We start from the raw sequence: 21,164 nt of genomic DNA on the forward strand, positions 1-21,164 counted from the left end.
GCCATAGTTGTACAAGGATCATGGCAGCATGAATCTCTGTCTAAACAACACGAGGTAAGAGTCAGATTCTGAAGCATAAATAAGCAACACCTGTAGGCTGGATTCACAAGAATAATTCTGCTGTGAAGTTCTGCATATGCCTTTTTTCACCACCCAATTTACTTTGGAAGATTTACATAAATATCAATCAATTCCTATGTATTTACATATCTAACACCTATACTTCAATTTTTAGATGCATACCGCCGTTTATGCATGAAAAGGATGTAAGATGAAAGATATGGGTGGTATAAATGTAAAAAATAAAATTTAGATGTCAGATATATAAATACAGAGGAATTAGGGGGTATGTTTGTAGACGTCCATTCACTTTACGCTTTAATTTTGCAGAAAAACTGCCTACTTCATTTCTTTTTGTATGCTTGCTTTTGACACCGGAGCTATCAAGAGATGAAAGGAATTAGATTCTTGTTGCACTTAGCCTCCCCACACGTGATCGTATTATAGGATGGGTGAGGGTGTTTTGCATGAAAAGAATTTGCAGTCTTTTTTAGGAATAATCATGATTTTAATGTGAACAAAACATTCAGGGCTCATTTGGTTGCTCGGTGATAGTGAAAATATAATATTGTAAAAAAAAAAATTAAAAAAAAAAAAGATCCGAACTTCAAAAACAAACTTGAAAGAGTATTGGCGCTTTGTTACACCGTTCATGATTAGATTTCAAGCCGAGCTTAAGTCAGCCTGAAATGATCTCCAATAAATTTAGTGTGGCTCAAAATTGATTCGTCGAACGGAGCCCACTCCAAATTGAATCAGGGCTCGAAATTGAAATAAGATGGCTCAATTTGAGTTATTTGAATCCATTTTAGCTCAGAATCGACTTGATCAGACTCAAAATTGAATGTAACATGATCAAATTGAGTTATTTGGATATAATCTAGCTCGAAATCGCCTTGTGACTCATTCTATCTAATTTTACTTAGCATTATATATATAATTTTTACAAATAAAAAAAATTATAAGCACCTCAAAATTAACTTGAAAAAAATTCAATTCAACTCTTTTATTTCGATCTGAGAACAATCTGAGCAAAGATTCAATTTAATTTTCGAACGATAAACAATCTCTGAGCTAAAAACAAAAAAGAACAATCACCATACATGTCATCCAAAATGAGTAGAAAAAAAACTCAATCAAAAATTAAAACAAGAAGCATGTCTCTACAAAACCACAAAAGCCAACACTGTTGGCCGCAGATCTACACATACTTATTTTAGTCGAACAGAAATAAGATGCCCAAAATATAAGAATCATATTCAGTGAACTCTTTGCTCTCTTCACTGGGAAATGCTCCCTCAATCTAACAAATGCCAAAAAAAAAAAAAAAAAAGAAGTGCCAGAAAACTCATGACCTTCATTCTTTCACTATCTACTTGCTGCAATCATCAGCATTTTTGAGCTCATGGTTAAAAAAAAAAATGAAAGAAATGTGTTCCATTCTGCTCCTAAATTCCCGTCAACGGGCATATATTCACCTTAAGAAATGGGTGGCGGTGCATCACCGGGTCGTCTATGGAACGGCATGTCCGCGGTCCGCCTGCGGAGAATCCTATAAACTTTGGCTACAAAAATGAAATTCAATTTTCATGGAGATTGATCAACCTGCAGCATTAAGATAAAGAGTTTAGAGTGGTCATAAAAACATTTGTTTTAACGTTTTTGGGCTGCGTGAGATAAGGTAGATTTAGATTAAGTGGCGATTCAATATGGGTGAAGCACAAAAGAAATTGATATGTCAAGTACTAAAATGCCGAGGAGTAATTACATGCATACCATCCAGTTCTCATGTATTAACATATCCAACACCTAAACTTCAATTTTTACATGGATATCAGCTTACCTATGCATGAAAAGATGTACTCCACCTTTTTAAAGTTAGAACGGTGGTATTTTTGACGTGATATGAAAGATTTGATTCGTGCAAATATAAAAAAAAAAGTAAATTTTAGGTGTTAGATAGGTAAATACCTAGGAATTGGGAGGTATGCATGTAAATTGCACAAATAGAAAATGGATGCATTGCACATACTTCGATCAGGAGAAGTCTGGAATGATCTGCTGATGCATGATTTGAGGCGGGGTGATCCAGAAGATGATGCCGATCCCCAAGCCTGACCAAAAGTTTTCTTGCCACCCTGCACAGTAAAAGAAAAATTATAAGCTCATATTGTCATGAAGCAGAGAATGAAAGACAGGAAACAACGAAGTAACGTGTAGCAGGTTAAAATTAAAGCTGTTTTGTTTTTTTCAAGTAAATATAAAGACAAAAGATGATGAAAATGACCTGTGAAAGATAATTAATATTAAAAATATGTTTTTATGATGAATTACATGCAAGTTGTTGATGTATTAGTGAAGTTTTATACTAGTACGCGATATTAAGACTCATTTTAGTTCATAAATGCATTTCATTAAGAGAATGGTTGAGTAAAAGTGAAATTAAGAATAACCAAATATTTTTCACACTAGAGGTTTCGAGGCATAAATGCCTTTATGTTGCATTTCTAAGACATTCAAAAGAATCAACATCCAACCAAACACGAGACTGAAAGAAATAGAGAATTTTATTATTAAGAACGAACTCCCTCTACATGCCTCGATACACAAATATTTATAATGATCTAATCCCCTTCTATTAATATACCTGGTATTTTTGGTATTTTTCCAGAAATACAATTTCAAGTATCAAAAATCATGAAAAAAGCAACCACATGATAGATCAATGAGCACATATCCAGAGTAGTGACAGTACATTGAAAACTTTATCATGATCCAATTGCGATCATGCACCCAATATAAAAGGTCCACTCATAACTGAAGAAACTCAAATCCACTCATCAAAAGAGCTTATCTTTATCCAATGATAACAAGAAACAAATTGAGGAAGCTATGCAAAGAGTATCCCTCTATTAAGTTCTTAAACACACATTCTTCATTTATCATTAGTTTTCTTCAACATCATCATGCTACGGGCACACGGGAAATTGAACTTCTCAGATGAATCCAAAGTCAAGAAGTTTATACTCATCTTTATTGGCATGATGGATCTCTAGCTTGAAAATAGCTCTTATTTTGTTTCAAGGCTTTATTTTTAGAATGGATGCGTGGGAGGTGATAGGTGCCATTCAAGCAAACCCTACATATCTCAAATAACTCCTATGCAAAAGCATCTTTAAGTTAATTCTTGGGAGATTGATAAAATATATTCATACTTTACCTTCAGAGAGGGACCTTATAAAAAAAGATCATCCAAATGTCTCTCCTTTGAGATTTGAACTTCAACAACTTCCTTAATTGGTCAAAGATTTGATTGACTATCGTCTTTAGTGGCAAGAATTTAAGATTCAGATTCATGTATGGCATTCATAAAGTAATTTATGGATTGTCTCTCACTTGAGAAAACAACCAAATAATCCCTCTAAGCCCTGAAATTCTAAGCACCCAAGCCATGCTTGTTAGCTAGAAGATAAAAGAAAAATTACTTAAACTACTTGTGTTAATCGATATTAAGACGAGTACATAGTGGTTGATAACAATTTCATTGTGAATGCGCCATGGCACACAATTCAGTTGACCAACAAATCATCATTAATAAAAGAAATGATGGGTGATCAGGAGCAATATTTACCTCATTGTTTCCAACTGGCCCATACTCAATGAACTTTATAGCCTAAATCCATTTTGATTCAGTTGATCTACATTCAAAAATTGTTAATTGTTACATAGATAGTGAATAACTCCATAAAGTGTTTCTCATGGATCATATTCTCAATGAGGACATTTTGGTACACAAAATTAATTGGTGTTGTTATCATGATCATTTAAATAAAGATAGAAGTTGCATGAGTCTCTTCTCTCTAAAGCCCTTTCATAGAATTAAGCAGTTGATGTATTCCATGTTGTAAATTGTGACCATGCTTTAGTGATGGGAGACGGTTCTTCGGCCAAGTTAAGGGCAAAGCAAAATGCCATTGATTTTTTTTTTAATGGCCCTCCATGTGTAAGGAAATCCAATTATCTATGACATTATTCGATAGATTTCAAATTGAGAGGTTCAGCCATCCTTTTTTTTTCTTCTTTTTAATGATTGAACAACTTTTGTTGAAAGAGAGATTAAATTCAAGGAGAATCTCCTTAGCATTCACACACTTAGTTGCTTTCTATAGCAGAGCCCAAATATCTCTAGAGAATTACTAACTACAATGAATTTGAATGTACACTAACTCAATCAAAGAGTAAGTGCGAACTTTGCAAGTAAAATATCAATATCAGAGACCTCAAGAGTTGCCCCAGTGAACTTGAGAATATTTTCTCTTAATGAATCCTTTTCCTTTTGCTTGCACACAGCTTATCAACTTGAGCTCGAGTTTAAAAAGTAGAAACAGGAGCAGCCAGCGCTGGATTAGAAGCCTTTTGAATGTGATTTGTGGATTAATCATTTTCATTCATTGATAGTCACCTAAAACCCTTCAACATTATTACCACCTATTACTACTTTCTACAACCCAGTATATCTTCCCACAAATAGTGCCAATGTGAAGTCAAGAATTTCCACCCTTTCGAAAAGAATTTGAGGTAACTTGTATGGGGAATTAACAGGCTAAGTTACTTCTAATATAGGAGAATTAGGTAACGTATAAGTAGATATGCAGAGAAATCCAAACACAAACATATGGATTTAAATAATTTTATTTTGTAACATAGGTTCACAAGAGAAATCATATCAATTTTGGAAAAGAATCAAAACTTTGTGATTACTTAGAGGTGACCTAAAAAAAGTCCAACAGCACAAAGATGTGTGCATTAGCTTCATTATGCCTTTCATATGTTGTCAGGAACGGTACAGATGTTACCTGTGATGGAGAAGGGTTCATTATAACTCTATCATTGGTGGCATTTAGTTGAAACAATCACGTCTGGATGTCAAAAGATCAATCTTTCATTGATGCTGATATAGTCACGACTGTTTGAAAAGAAATACAGAAGAAATCAAATTTGTTGTCAACAAATTGAGTTTTACCAGGCTTGATCGAATCGTGTGACCAAATTCTAGCATAATTGAGCAATTAGTCAAATATTGATTTCATTATTAAACGTAAAAGATGAATCAATTTACGCATAAACACTTGTGTAAGTTGAAATTCATTTTCATTTTTTGTTCACATTTCATTCAAGTTTAGCGAAATTCGTACAATTTTGTTTGTTAAGTTTGTTGCATTTATTCATTATGTTCATGCCATCCAATGTTTGTTCCCACATTGCTTCCACATAGTGCCCATGTTTACGGGTGGAATTTTTTTTTTCTTTTGTCCAAATTTTGTTGAAGCTCTGAAAAATACTCCCATTATGCCAAGATTGTAAGTGAGAACCTCATAAAAGGCATCACCCATTACACCAGGAGAAGTATAGCTGTTATGCAAAGCACCATAACATAAAATAATCTCTCCTATCATGCCAAAAAGAAACATCATTAGTGGTGTCATTGGTCTAAGCACTACGAATGCGGTAATGCTTACTATGACAAGCAAGCAATTCCAAAATAATAATAGACAAAGATGGAGGAAGAAAACTTTTTAAACAAAGGAGAAGCATGTTGTTTAAGGGACCCGCAATGACAATCTGGCAATGCTTCACCATTTCACAAGTGCCTTCTTACCATGTGTTCAGCCAAGGCACTCATCCCTTGAACTTTAACTTAGAAAAGGGATGCTTTTGTTGGGAATGTGGGACTAAATCGTATAAAAAATGTTGTCGGAGGTGATCATGTTGTTAGTGATACATTATAGTGGAGGTTCCCACACTGGCCCTCCGAAATAAGAGAATAATTGTTGTGAATCAATTGAAGGTTGAGGTGGCAAAAAATAGACCTATGATTCTACGAGAAACAACTTAATGATGAAAGTAATACAGAGTTTTGAATTTACAATTTATAATTTTAGAGGCTTAGGGGCCATTTTGGGACCACTTTTCTTTCTAATTTGTATTTTATTTTGTTTACATTTTGATTTGAAACAAAACATATCTGGAATGTTTGATTAAAATATTGTTGTTTTTGAAAACACTCAAGCCACCTAAAAGTTATTTTGAATATTCTTAAAAACATGTTTACTTGTTTTTACTAAAAAAAATAAAATAAAACTTGTTAAAAACACATTACACAAACATATTTTCAAAAACAAAGGAAACAAAAACAACAACAACAACAACAATAAAGCCTTAATCCCACTACGTGGGGTCGGCTACATAAATCCTTTGTTTTTAAAATAAAATTGATCCCAAACAAACTCTCAAAATAATTGCTAACATTGGTTTGGGAGTAGGAAGATTTATTGTGATAAATATGCTTCGAGAAATGATTTTTTTTTATTTTAATATGTTACTTTTTTACTTCATAGTTTTTTATTAATTTAATGTTTTCATTTTGAGGCTTTCGCCTCACCTCAAGGATAGAAAACGACTCAAATCTTAGTTGCACAAATTTAAATCTTGATATATATATATATAGCAAACTTGGACAGCATTGTCTTTAACACTTCTCTCAATTTTTTTGTGATATGACAGATTTTTGATGCACTTGTAACCTGTTGGCCCATCCAAGAGTTTCTTGAAACTACATAGCACAATAAAAAACCTGGGCTTAGGCTTGTTTACTATGGAAATGAGGAGTTGTTTAGAATTCAACAACATATTTATGTTCATTATACCTTATTAAAACCAAATAAGCTCCAAAACCAATAAATATCAATAAATCAATTTAAACTATTCTTGCAAATATGACTTGAAATTCAACAGACAAAAAAGATTTTCATCGCATAAAAGTGTGTATTATTTATATAATAAAAAAAATCAAATCAATTTGATCTTATTTGGTTGGTTTGATTCGGTTGTTGAAGTATCGGTTAGGTCATGGACTATACTTATTACTTCCTTTGATTTTTAATTTAAAGTTCAATTTTTCATGTTGTAAAACCAATCAAATCAAAATTGAATTATATTAATTCCTTTAAATATTAAATCAATAAATCCATGTAAAAAAACAAGTGACATGATCAACTTGCATATTATTTATTCCACATGTCAAAATTATACAGCTTAACAAAAATTATTTAGTATTCTTTTTAATATATATTATTTAAGCTAAAGATTATTTGATTCATTGTTAAGTTAATTATATTCATTTTCATTCAAAAGTGGATTGAACTAAATTCGGCTTGGTTTCGTTTGGTTTGAAAAATTGTTTAGTTAGATTGGCTTTTTTAATTTATGCTTGAAATTAAATTGCTTTAGCTAATTTGTAGAACGAACCATCCAAATTGATTGAATGCTGACTCTTATAAGCAAGTTTTGTTGACATGAGGAGCAGAGAGAACAAAGGAGAGAAAGAAACATCATGCCTACATCACATAACAATTCCTAGAACAAATACATTAGTTAAAAAAGAATCCCAATTAGTCGAAGTTTTTAGCATTTGTGACATCTCCATTGTATTTCTCCCAAAAGCAAACATTTATGTGGAAAGATATTATGCAGGCATAAATTTTAAAAAAATGCATATAGTGCCAACTAAATCACAGTCCAAACAAAAAAAAAGAACTTGCAAAAAAGGTGTTTTTGCAAGGTTACCTCCTGGATGCAATTCACTTGGTCATCTTCAAAAAGTGAAGAATAATAAGCCGGATCATAAATGGACCCACCTAGTATATCGCTGGAATTAGAGTCCTGTCTTGCTAGTACATTAGATCCCGGATTTATATAATTACTTGTCGCATGGAAATCAATATCTTGATAGCCCAAATTGTCAACTGTTGTAGCCCCCAGTCTATACATCTGAATCCACAAAAATGAGGACAAGAACCTCACTGAAAAACCAATGATTTGCATTGAAAATGCCAGTCTAACAGAAAAGACAAAGGATAGCCCATACTTTTCTGAACCAAAGTTCCTGTAGCCATAGCAATAAAACTGGGTTATTTCTAGGTGTTCAATATAGTAAAGCGATTTGTTCTTATATATGTTGTGTCGGTTGTCTTTTATCATACTATTCTGTTAGAAGACTCTAGATTACTGGTCCATAGTAGAATGCTATTCAATATAAATCAAATTTTTAAAAAGCAAAACAAAAGGAAAAAACAATTAATGCAATCTAACTATGATTTCAACATCATTATATCTTTAAAAGCCACATTGTAATTGTAGAAGCTCATGCAAACTCAGGAAAAGCTTGTGGGCAAAGGTCGGGCTAAATAAATCTTAAAAAAAGACACACTAAATGCAGCATAAGAAATAGCATCCTATATTAAACAACAGATCTACATAAACTTCCTGAATTCACTAAAAATGATTTTTTTACCTCCAAGCAAACAAGCAAAAGCGAATTGTATCAAGCAGGTTGAATCACAAAATACATAAAGAGCTAATTCTCAAATTATGACAGGGAGAACCTATCAAAACATTAGCAGAGAAAGATCCTGCAGCTAACTGCATATAACATTCAACAAAGCAGGGAAATACACACCTCGCATCAGCAATCTTAACATTTGAAGAGATTAGCCAGACAATCTCCAAGAAAACCATTTGTAATCGTGAGTGCTATGAAAAACACTAGGTATACTTAATATATGTGCCTGCCAATATACTAGATGTGCTAGGTGCCAACTCAGGTGCTCACCTAAGTGAAGTGAGGCACTGAAAATGAAACAATTTAAATTATGAGAAAAATTGTTGTCAAATATAATATAATAATAATCACAAAAAAATATTAAATATAGTAGAGAAAAAATATAGTTGCAAATTTTGTATCATTCCAACAACCAAAATGTACCTTGCAAAAGAAATCATCTAAATGAATGTGCATACAAGGTACAAAGTTGTGTTATAAGTTTTTCAAAGCAAAATAAAACATAAGCTGGTAATGGTTATGGCAAAAGAGTAATTTAATCTTCATTATTCTAATTCATCTTATTCATCAGCCACACTCTCCTCTACATCATGAAATTTGTCGTTATCCACCTCATAACATATTTTTTTACTTAAAAAGATAATAAAAAAATTTTGCATAATGGACTCAAGCGCCAAGGAACCTAGCACCTTATGCTAGGTCTCTCTCCTTGGTATGTCTTAGTGATGGTTTTTACATGCGGGGTGTTTGAGGTGTTGGAGTGTTGTCTCATCTTGCCTAGGTGCTAAGGCGAACAACTAGCTCGCCTATAATAACGTTGGTAATCGTATGATCCAACAATGACAAGCCAATAAATAAACATCAATTTGAGAGATAGTGAACAGATGTAAATAAAACAGGATTCTAATGTGGCTTGTCAATTCCTAACAATTAGATTCATAAACAATCATAATCTTGAAAATCAACAACAGCACCATAGAATATAAAAAACTGTCATCAGGTGTATGAGCTGAATTATAATTAAAAACTTTGAACAACGAGTGGCACAGCAAAAAGAAGGGATGAAAATGAATGACATGAAATCCATGAAATGTGAGGGAAAGATCTCAGCCCACTAAATTGAGAAACTAATTGAAGAATCAAGTAGGAAATCTTCTCCTCAACAAGATTTGACAAGTAAAGGAAAAAAAAATTGATGAAATCCATGCTCAAAGCCTATATGTGAACATTCTTAAGAGAAAAGTCTTTTGATAAATATAAATAATACTTTTTTACAAAAAAAAAAAGAATAATCATTGCCCAAGCACAAAATCATAAAATAGAACTGTTACGCCCATCATGGGACCGGCCCAGGAGTGACCGGTTGAATGACCTCCCACTGGCCCGCCAAACCCATAGGTGGGTCAATCCTGTTCGAGCGAAGACGCAGAGCAGCATTTTTCCACATGAGAAGAAAGCGGGGAAAGTTTGGGGTCCATGAGTGGCTTAATTACATACTCTAGGAGGAGAAATTAAAACAGGTATGGAGGGAAAGTGAAAAAAAAAGTTTTCAGAAGGTTGCAGGGGGTTCTTATAGGGGAAAAACTTAAGGTTTGTTTTCTTTTATGCCTGTATTCTGGTTGTTGTTTTCTTTCTTCTTGTGGTGTTCCTAGTGGCGTCTAGGGTGTGGGAGAGACAACTACCTCTCGAATAGTAGATCAACCCTGTATCTTGCTTGTTTTCTTTGATCTTTTGTAAAAGCAACCCTCGTTTGTGTGTTCTTTTTTTCACTTATCTATTGTCGCTTCGTCGTGGTTTGCTCGCTGATTTTGGTTCCGATGCGTATCAAATTGGTATCAGAGCATAGATTTTGGTAGGATGACAACAAAGAAAGTGGATGTGTTAGAAGACAGCGTAGGGCAAATCAAATAAATCAAATCAGAAATGGAAAAGTGTTTCATCAACATGGAGGGCAGGTTTTCTTCCATTGAAAGTCGAATGGAGGATGGATTTGAAAGCATAGGAAAAATGTGGGAGATAATGAAAAAGCTCATAGAGATGCAAGCCAAGGTCATTGCCATCGCTCCAGTTGCAAATTCTAACCAAAAATTAATCTGGGAATCCTTGGCTAGGTCAAAAGGGAAGGAAATCGACCGAAAAGACCACAAAGAAGACCTCATCTACCTACAAGAGCCTCCCCCTAAGATTTCGACAGGAGGGGGAGTGGAGACTCCCGATAGAAAGGGATGGGCCGAAAATTGGAGGAGAGATGGAGTAAGGGGCATGGAAAAGAACGATGGAGGAAGGAGGGATTCAGAAGTGGGATATGCCTATGACCGAACTCTAGACACATGGGGGGAATACCGAAGAAAGATGAGATTGGGGCGGCGATGCAAGGATTAGGAAACTGAAGATGCTAATCTTCGAAGGGGAGGATGCAAATGGATGGGTGTATCAGATGGAGCGATATTTTGAAATCAACGGGTTAAGTGAGGAAGAGAACCCCTTGGGTTTTAGCATGGTCCTAGTGGATGGAGGCAAGATATCCGATCATGAGAGGAGTTCAAGGATTGTTGGTTGGAAGGCTTCTGAGTCATTCAGAAAGGAGACCTACATGAGCAATTCTATGCTCTGACTCAGGAGGGGACAATCATGGAGTAACGAGAGAAATTTGAGTTGTTGCCAGGGAGGTTGAATAAGATTTCTACAGTTGACTTGGAAGAGAACTTCTTGAAAGGCCTGAAGCCCGACATATGAGCGGCCATCCACCCCTTCAGACAACGAGGATTGAGAGAAATGATGGAGCTCGCCCAGATGATGGAGGACAAAAAAGAAGTGAATAAGACCAGTAAAGGCGGCAGCACCGGAGGATTCTACAAAAGCACCTTAACAGCCACCACACCGAGGACCCAGATGATATCGCATCAGAAAGAGATGTAGAATGAGAAGTATAAAGAACCCCGCCTTGGGTGTAGTTTCAAACGCCTCATAGATGCAAAAGTGCTGGATAAAAGAGCGGACGAATTATTCTACCGTTGTGAGAAGAAATACACCCCAAGACACCGTTGCAAGGAGCGCGTCCTTCATATTATGTTAGTTCAGGAGAGGATACAGGGAGTGAGGGATCAGAAAAGGATGCAGTGGAAGAGCATCTATATTTAGATGTTGCAGAAGTGTCTCAATTCGGTCGTCGGATTTACCCCCGAATCACATTATGAAAGTGAGGGGGTGGATCGAGGAACAACCGATTGTGGTGTTGGTAGATAGCGGGGCCACACATAACTTCATCTCAAATCAGGTTGTGGAGAAGCTGAGGTTGAAGTTGGTGACTACTGAGAGCTTTGGCATCATAATGGGGATAGGGAAGGTGGAGAAAAGTTGAAGAATTTGCAAGTTGTTGGTTCTGACACTACATGGCCTATAGGTGGTGGAAGACTTCCTTTAAATTTGGGCAACACAAATGTAATTTTGGGCATGAAGTGGCAGCGAACATTGGGAGAGATAAAGGTGAATTTGAAGTCCTTAACGATGGAGTTCCAACTGGAGGAGGGTAGGAAGGTGGTGTTGAGAAGAGATGCTAGCATATGCAAAACCATAGTGTCGCTCAAAACCATGGTGAACTCGATTCGAGGAGCAGGATTGGGTTACTTAGTGGAGTTTTAGAGAATTGAGGAGGTTCGAGATTCAGAGTTGGCAGAGTTTCCAGAAAGGGTTCAACAACTCCTACAACAGTTTACTAATGTTTTCCAGCAGCCAAGCGAGTTACCTCCTCGGAGGGAGCACGAGCACGCTATTACATTAAAGGAGGGTGTTTCTCCCATCAGCGTCAGATCATACAGGTATCTCTAGAATCAAAAGAATGAGATAGAAAAGTTGAACCGAGAGATGATCGAGGCTGGGATTATCAGGCCTAGTGTGAGTCATTTTTCCAGTCTCGACTTGTTGGTGAAGAAAAAAGATGGTGGTTGAAGATTCTGCGTTGACTATCGGGCTTTGATCATGAAAATGGTTTTGGACGAGTTTCCTAATTCTGTGATTGATGAGTTACTAGATGAGTTTTATGGGGTGGTTATTTTCTCAAAAATTTATCTTAAGTCAGGGTATCACCAGAACAGGAAGAATCCAGCGAATGTGCACAAAACAGGATTCATAACACATAAAAAACATTATGAGTTCTTGATGATACCGTTGGCCTCACCAACGCCCTGATGATATTTCAATCCCTCATGAATAGGGTTTTTCAACATTATCTCCAAAAATTTGTTCTGGTTTTCTTTAATGATATTCTGATCTACACTTATACATAGACAAAGCATGTGAGGAACCTGAAAACAGTTCTAGAGACGTTGAGGAAGCATCAGTTGTATGCTAATTTGAGAAAATGTTCTTTTGCACAGCTACAAATGGAGTACATATGACATGTGGTGACCAGAATGGGAGAAGGGGGGCAAGATCAAGGCTATGGTTAATTGGCCCTTACTAAGGAATTTGAAGGAGTTGAGAGGATTCTTGTCTCACTAGATACTAGTGAAAGTTCATGAGAGGATATGGTACAATAGCATAGCCACTAACGGAGCACTTGAAAAAAGACAATTTCAAATGGGGTGAAGTAACGACACAGGCATTTGAACATCTGATGAGGGTCATGACTAGCGTTCCGGTTTTAGCACTTCCAGATTTCAGTAAACAATTTGTGGTGGAGACGGATGCGTATGGGTACGGATTGGGAGCAGTGCTCGTGCAGACTCGACGACTGATTGCCTACTTCAGCCAAGTTCTTAAGGCCAGAGCGAGAATAAAGTCAGTATATGAGCGGGAATTGATGACAATTTTATTGGCCATTTAGAAGTGGCAGTCTTATATGTATGGGCAACATTATTTGGTCTAGATAGATTAGAGGAGTTTAAAGTATCTTCTAGAGTGGCGAATGGTGACTGAGGTGCATTAGAGATGGCTATTTAAGCTAATGGGATATGATTTCGAGATTCAACACCGACCAGGATTGGAGAATAAAGTAACCGACGCATTGTCAAGAAAGGTGGAGGAATATCAATTGACGGCCATGTCGATACCCTTAGTCCGAGATTGGGAAGCCCAGAGACAGGAGAGCGAAAGGGATGAGGAGCTGAGGATGATAAGAGTCGAGTTACTACACTAGCCGAACAATCATCCAGGATATGCATTCAGGGGGCAGCAGTTGCTCTACCAGGGGTGATTCGTGCTACCCAAGAAGTCAGAGTATATTCCCAGATTATTACAAGAGTTTCATGGCAGTGCGATCGACGAACAATCAGGAGTGCAAAAAACCTAGCAGAACTTTATTGGGTGGGGATGCACATAAACATAGAGGACATGATAGCAAAATGTGATGTGTATCAATGACACAAGTACTTGACCACAGTATCAAGAGGGTTACTATAACCATTAGAATTACAAAGGAAGGTTTGGGAAGAAGCGACGATGGATTTTATTGAGGGGTTTTCATGGTTAGAAGGGTTCAAGGTGATCATGGTGGTCATCGATCCAAGTATGCACATTTCATTCCCCCCTAGACTGCAGTCTCAGTCGCGACGATGTTTATCCGAGAAGTGATCAGTTTGCACGGAGTATCGGAATCGATTGTATTAGATAGGGACAAAGTTTTCCTTAACCATTTCTGAAATGAGCTATTCAGGTTGCAAAGTATAGTCCTTAAGAAATGTTGTATATCATCCACAGGTCGATGAGCAGAATGAGGTGGTCAATAGGAGTGTGGAGACATACCTGCGTTGTTTTATATTCGATACATCGAAGCTATGGGCTAAGTGAATTGCATGGGCCGAATATTGGTATAATATTTTGTACCACACCGCAACGTAGACCACTCCCTTCAAGATATTGTATGTGTGGGACCCACCTCACATGATATATCATGGGCATAATATCACACCAGTATCTAACGTCGATCAGCACTTGGAGGAGAGAAACAGAATACTAGCAAAGCTTAAGGGTCATTTACTGAGAGCTCAACAAATCATGAATAGGAAGCAGACGAACACAAGAGAGAGGTACAATTTGAACCAGGAGACATGATTTACTTGAAACTAACCCTACTGACATAAAACATTGGCCAGGAGGAGAAAAGAGAAACTATCACCATGATACTTTGGGCCTTATGAGGTGATGACATGCATCGAGATAGTGGCCTATCTTTTGAAGTTACCACCATCGTCCGCACTACACCCGGCCTTCCATGCATTACTACTGAGACGTGCGATTGGAGATCATACACTCTCATCTACACTACCGCCAATACTGACGAAGGACTTGGAGGTGATTCTGGAGCCACTAGAAATTGAAGGAGTGTGCTAAGGAGTAGAGGGAGCAAAGAAACTATTGGTTAAGTGGAAAGAATTGTCAGACTGTGAAGCAATATGGGAGCCTTAAGAGGTGATCCACAAGTGGTTTTCATCCTTTTACCTTGAGTACAAGTTATTTCTTTGGGAAGGGAGTAATGTTACGCCCATCACGAAACCGGTCCAGGAGGGACCGATCGAATGCCCTCCCACCGGCCTGGCAAATCCACAGATGGGCCAATCCTATTCGAGTGAAGAGGCGGAGCAGCATTTTGCCACAGGAGAAGGTGGGGAGAGTTTGGGGTCCACGAGAGGCTTAATTACATACTGAATTAGGAGAAATTAAAACCGATTTGGAGGAAAATTGGAAAGGGAAAGTTTTCAAAATGTTGGGGGGGATTCTTTAAGAGAAAAAACCAAGGATTTGTTTTCTTTTATGTATGTTTTGTTGTGGCTGCTATTCTTTCTTCTTGTTGTGTTCCCAGCAACATCTAGGGTGTGGGAGAGATGATCTATGCCTCGAATAGTAGATCAAACTTGTATCTTGCTTGTTTCCTTTGATTTTTTGTAAGAACTGCCCGGGTTTGTGTTATTTTTTCACATATCTATTTCCGTTTCGTCGTGGTTTGTTCGCTGATTTTGGTTCTGAGGCATATCAAGAACACAAGAAAATATTAATACTCCATTTTTCATGAAGGAGAAATGTAGAGAAGAATCAAGGTTTCAAGTTCACAAATGATGTATGGAAAGAACAAGCATGGAAAAAGTTCGAATTGGTTACAAGTGGTTGCCAAATATTGCTGAAAGTATAATTATGGCCTATCACAACTAATAAAGAGATGAGGCTCAAAGAAGGATTCAGTAAGCCACAACAAATATCTCAACGATGCATTGATAACCTTAAGTAGTGCTGTCCTCATTAGTAAGCTTTTTTGCAAAGCATAATACATCTGATCTCTTCTCAACAATCCAAAGATATCACTGAAAAATATGCCCCACTTTTCAATTTATTTTATCCACCATCATCATTATTAACATCATCCAAGGATGCTTTATGAATTCTCATTCTTCAATCATTATGTTAAGTGCTACATGATGTGTTAAACCTAGCAGGAGCAAATCAATTTATACAGCTTTTAACAATGTTATCTTTTATCAACCACTTTGTTCATTCTCGAATGCTAAATCTATCAGTCTATCCTATCCTTCAATATACATTTCCAAACTATTTAATTCTATTCTCCACTACTATACAACTTTTAACAATGCATAATTATTTTTTTGATCTATCATTCCAATTTCAGCCACACAGCCAACAAAATATTCTTAGTTTTTCAATGCTCAACTTAGTTATTAATAACATTTTCCTTGCCCCATTTAGATCCATATGCATAAACTGCTAAGCTGTATTTTATATAATTGACCTTTAGTCTCAGTAATGTTTTTGTATTACATAATACTTCTAATACAATTTTTTTATTTTAAACAATTTAATTTTTAACTCTGGAAATTAACATCTTCAAATATATCCCAATTTTATGCCTAACAGATCCAAAATACTTAAATTAATAATTTCTATGTATCACTTCATCATATAATAATATTAACTAATTTTATGATATAATACCAACTAAAATAGTAATCCATCAACTTAAATTTTATTCTATTAATCCTAAATTATTTATATTATAAATATTTTATCATTTAATCTAGCTTAACACCAATTTCAACAGATGACTTACCATATAAAACTATGCTATTGATTAAAGTAAGCATCAAGGAGCTCCACTTCAAATATTCTTTGTAGGCACCTCAAAGTTATATAAAACTGATATTGGTTCTTAGTGTAATTCGATTGAAATTGAAAAGTTTCCGATCACTTTATAGTTAATACTAATGCCTGCAATGATACATCATACACATTTATAAGAACTTCTGAGTACCCTTGGCACATAACTTTTCTATTTATGCATATTAAATCAATTTTCATGGATCTTTGTCATAAATCTTCTTAAAACCAAATAAAAATTATATATGAAGGTGACTTACTATCTATAATTGTTTCCACTAATTGTCTTACCACAAGAATCCCTTCCAAATTGAATTGTCCAATCACAAAACAAAAAATGATTTTTTAATACCAAGGCCATTTTTCTAAGTCTATCTCACAAAATTGTATAACTTATAAACTTGATTCATCTATAATTATTATAATTCTAAAAATATTGATATCAAAATATTTTTTCAATCATTTGATATCCTAGTCTATAAATTTTTATTCGAAAGATTTATTAAAAAAATCACTCCATTATCCCGTCTTTAAACTCCTCAACGGTATCTAATTTGATCCCAAAATTTTGCCTCCATGTATCTTTACAGCTATCTATATTCTTTTATAAATAACTCTATTGTATGCCCAATAATTTTGTTCATTATACTCAAATGATTTGAATCTCAACACAAATATTGAATAATTTATTAAAATAGCATTTTTAATTGTCTATCTTCCCTTGGTGCTTCATTTTTTGTGGTAAATTCTATTATCTTCAATTTAAATGTATCTAAATCAAAATCTTTAGATCACTTATCTAATATTTTAGTTATTTTATATATCTTACTTTCATTTTCCTTAGTGTTTAGCCAATTATATTAATAATAAAAAATTATAGCCTTTGTTTGCTCAATTTCTTCGTTGTTTTACAATAATCCTTATAAATCACCATAGCATTCACCTTTTACACAATTTATAAGTGCATCTGTTTTTTTAACAATTTCTTTTACCTTTGAACTCCACCAATATGTATATTAAATAATGTGCAATCTATTTCTAAACTCTTCTAAAACTTCTGTGATAGCCTTCTAAATATAACCAATCATCTTATCTCATATAAGATATGGCCAAGAATCACCTTACTATACAACAACAATAAAGCCTTTTTCCCACTAGGTGGAGTCAACTACATGAATCATTCCATTGTGTCCTATTGACTGTCATATTTTCATTTAATTCAAAAATTAAATTATTTTTCTTTCCTTTTAAGCAAAAAAATAAGTTAATTTATGATTTGATAGCTCAAATTGAGAAATTAACCAAGTATTTTTCTCATTTCTGAAATATTATATGCTAATACAAATTTAAGTTTAGCTTCTTTATTGCATTTTAATTTATTCATTCTTCATTAATCATTAATCCCCTCAAAGCTCATCATCTTAAAGCATATACATCATTCAAATCATTCCAAGTAATCATTCTCACTTCCCCACATATAAATTGTAATAGTTCATCAATATCTTCCATGAATTATTTGTGCTTTAACTACCTCCAAGAACTCATGCCATTTATATACATTCTGTCAACACTCATTTCTTCACAATTGGTTTAACTTACAATGCATTCTTTGAATGCATGTAAAATACTCTAAGATATTAATTTTTAGGCCTACCAACTAGCAAAATCAAAAAAAAATTTGCTCATGCATGCTTTACAAATAATTTCCTAACTCATCTTTTAATCGAGTTTCAACGATCCATTATCCAACATAATAAGGTATTAAACATAAGAGGCAAGTCGCACGGACCCCTTTTTTCTTCAAGAACCCTAAACAAAGAGAATGTCATGAAACAGAAAATGCCATCACAAACTTGAGTATGACATAAAGGATCAATTTCATGATGTTTCAAAGAGGTTGTGTATAGTTTGTTCACATAAGCATACCACTCAATTCTTTTGTGTATTTAGATATCAAACACCTAAAATTCAATTAAGGCATATCGCCTTAGCTATGTATTGAAAAAGTATATTTTACTTTTAAAAGTATAGTGTAAAAAAGCAAAGTTTAGGTGTTAGATGTGTAAATACATAAAAACGGACGGTATGTCTGTAAATGCCCCCTTTTTTAATTTATGCTAAGTCAATGCTGCAATATATATATCTTTATAGCAAAAGTGCTAATTTGGATTATTCCATCACATGTACAATCAATACTAATCAATGACTAAGCCATTATGGAACACAGCAAGAAACATACCATATCGTGTGAGAGAAAAGTATAAACCACGCAACATCAAGCAAGATGGCGCAGAAAAGAAGCACAGCATAAGTGCGTCCAAGACTCTGGCTACTGCTTTCAATGGCGACAAGCGCAAAGAGAGCGATCACCAAATTAATCAGCAACACGCCATTGAACAACGCTCCCAGAGACCCCAACAGAGAGCAACCAATCTGCACACCTATCAATTGTCAGAACAATAAATATCACCGCCTTGCAATAAGATCACGGAGCCAAACAATCCAAAACCAAAAACCGATTAGACAATTGGTGTCAAATTGGAAGCCAATTATGCACATTCAAGCCCAAATGAAATCCCCCGGCAACAAAGTTGGATCGAGAAACAAGCAATTAACAGCTAGACTCGTTAGAAAAAGCTCATCAAATGGGGAAAAAGCGAGATAAACCCTAGGGCTTCGAAGATTAGAAAGACGAGTCCGCTCACCTGGATGTAGATGAGGAAAACGGAAATTGACTGAATCCTATCGTAATCCCGCAACCACGTTCGAATTTGCAGCCCCGGCGGTAGGGCCAAACAGGGCATTATTGAAGAAAGCCTCAATTGCGGCAGGAAACTGAGCAGCGGCGAAGGGACTAGTAGAAGTCGATGCCAAGGGAGGCAGCGAGAGAGAAGAATCCTTCAGCTCTACGTTTGTGGCAGATTAACTGAGAAAAAGGAGAGGGATTTGATTGCGGCGAGAGAGGGGGAGAGCACCGCCATTTTCGCTTCGACTTCTTCTTTGTATTATTCATCGTCGGATTTGATTTTCATTCAAATTTGCAATCTTTTTTGCGACGCAACTTTAAAAATGAGGGATTTTTGCGCAAAATTATTATTTTTGGCTTTGTGCAGGGGGCTGTCGCTAAATGAGATCTCTGTTCTTGCGCCTTACCCCCGTGGGCGATTGTCTAATACTAAAATTTTGTTTTTTTATATTTCTACCAACCAAATCTTCTAAATTGCATAGAAAAACATGATTATTTTAAGTTTGGGAAAATAAATTACCTTTACATGAATAGATAAAATGACATAAATGTAACAATTGAAGTTTAGATATTAGATATTGTATACACCTAGTAAGACCTGCCCAATTATCGAATTGTTGAATTGCATATCCGCCTAGCTATCCGGTTGTTGAAGTGCCCAATTGTCGAAGTATCGACTGCATTGCAACAAAACTAGTTAAACTGCCTAAGAGAAATTGCAAGAAAGAATACCACCACTGTCATGAGAAGACGATTGCGAATAAAATGAGGTTATTATAGGTTTTAAAAGAGATAATTGCAAATAAGCGATATTACGACATAAGTTTCACAAGTTGATTAAGCTGTAAGAGATTACAATATAAAATTTAAAAATATAGATGGTTGCAAAATAATAGAGATTATAATACAAAATTTAAAAATTATGATAAAGATAATGCAACTATAGTTATGGTACAATTCCTTAAAAGAAGATGGTTGTTGCACAATGAAGTTGATATATGTCCTAAAGCGAACATTGTGTTACAAGCGGGATTATGATATAGATTTTAGAGGAGATAATTGATCATAAGATCTCTCTTAATTTTGGGCTCCTTCATGTTTAAAAAATCATATAGCACTTTAATGAGATCACTCATAAAATTTATTGAAGCTTTGGACAACTCAAGCTTAAGAAATTATGAATCTACTTGTCAAATATATCCTGTAGGAATTCAATTAGTTATAGCTAATGAAATTCCCACCCAAAATGCCCAAAGTTGTAGAATTTAGGCTTATTTGTAAATTTTTATAAGAATATTGTCATCTTAATTAGGTATATAACTTAGCATTACTTGTAATTATTAACATTTAAAGGTGTAAACTGTGCTCGTGCAAGATATTTATCCATTTAGATGGTATAATAATACTTGCTAATAATAGCATTTCAATTTGAGGAACAATCTTATAGATCTTAATACCACCAGACCATTATATTGAAAGTTATAAATATTGATGGATGTATTGACATAAATAATTAGCAGAAAATTCTTCACTCAAATTTAGGTAAATAATGCTCAATAATATATCCCTATAGTTGTATTAGACCGGATTGTTGCACTATAGAGAATATAATTTTGATAAAATAAAATAATTGGAATCAGAAGACTAATATTGTATTACCTTCTTTTGGAGGTGGATTATTATAATGAGTGCAATAATATGGTCTAATACAAATATGGGTATATGTTTTTCAATACCTACTATGGGAAAACGTTGAAATATGCTTATTAAAATTAGGTATGTCCCAACAACAAGCTTCCTAATTAGATGATTATAAGAATTAGATTAAGGTTAAGAAAGTCCTTTTGCAAATAC

At 35.0% G+C, this 21,164-nt stretch overlaps 1 protein-coding gene across 5 annotated transcripts; it reads right to left on the bottom strand.

Moving 5' to 3' along the window:
- Positions 1 to 1,129: 1,129 nt before the first annotated feature.
- Positions 1,130 to 19,678, bottom strand: LOC110026466. 5 transcript variants are annotated; one of them, XR_002294206.1, is made up of 6 exons: positions 19,270 to 19,674; positions 18,804 to 18,997; positions 7,687 to 8,005; positions 2,032 to 2,198; positions 1,539 to 1,665; positions 1,138 to 1,363 (listed from the first exon to the last, which is right to left on the bottom strand). XR_002294206.1 is itself a non-coding variant. In XM_020727413.1 (5 exons), exons 1-4 carry the CDS (start codon positions 19,366 to 19,368, stop codon positions 2,098 to 2,100), a joined length of 642 nt encoding a protein of 213 aa, XP_020583072.1. In that variant the 5' UTR covers positions 19,369 to 19,677; the 3' UTR covers positions 1,134 to 1,665; positions 2,093 to 2,097. The 5 variants fall into 5 exon arrangements, 3 of the variants coding, with proteins under 3 accessions (XP_020583072.1, XP_020583069.1, XP_020583070.1); XR_002294207.1 differs by having other exon boundaries at positions 1,130 to 1,665; positions 7,758 to 8,005; positions 19,270 to 19,678; XM_020727413.1 differs by having other exon boundaries at positions 1,134 to 1,665; positions 2,093 to 2,198; positions 7,758 to 8,005; positions 19,270 to 19,677.
- Positions 19,679 to 21,164: the final 1,486 nt, after the last annotated feature.

The sequence above is a fragment of the Phalaenopsis equestris genome, unplaced genomic scaffold (genome assembly GCF_001263595.1).
Source record: "Phalaenopsis equestris unplaced genomic scaffold, ASM126359v1 Scaffold000372, whole genome shotgun sequence".
In the NCBI taxonomy this organism is placed as follows: domain Eukaryota; kingdom Viridiplantae; phylum Streptophyta; class Magnoliopsida; order Asparagales; family Orchidaceae; genus Phalaenopsis; species Phalaenopsis equestris.

Bases quoted from the DNA above. Each gene is read 5' to 3' on its own strand.
- LOC110026466 (XM_020727410.1), bottom strand. From the start codon at position 19,368: ATGCCCTGTTTGGCCCTACCGCCGGGGCTGCAAATTCGAACGTGGTTG. The intron at 2,199-7,686 runs GTAACCTTGCAA...TTTACTGTGCAG, and splicing joins AAGTGAATTGCATCCAGGAG to GGTGGCAAGAAAACTTTTGG. The intron at 1,666-2,031 runs GTATTTACCTAT...TTAATGCTGCAG, and splicing joins GCATACCTCCCAATTCCTAG to GTTGATCAATCTCCATGAAA.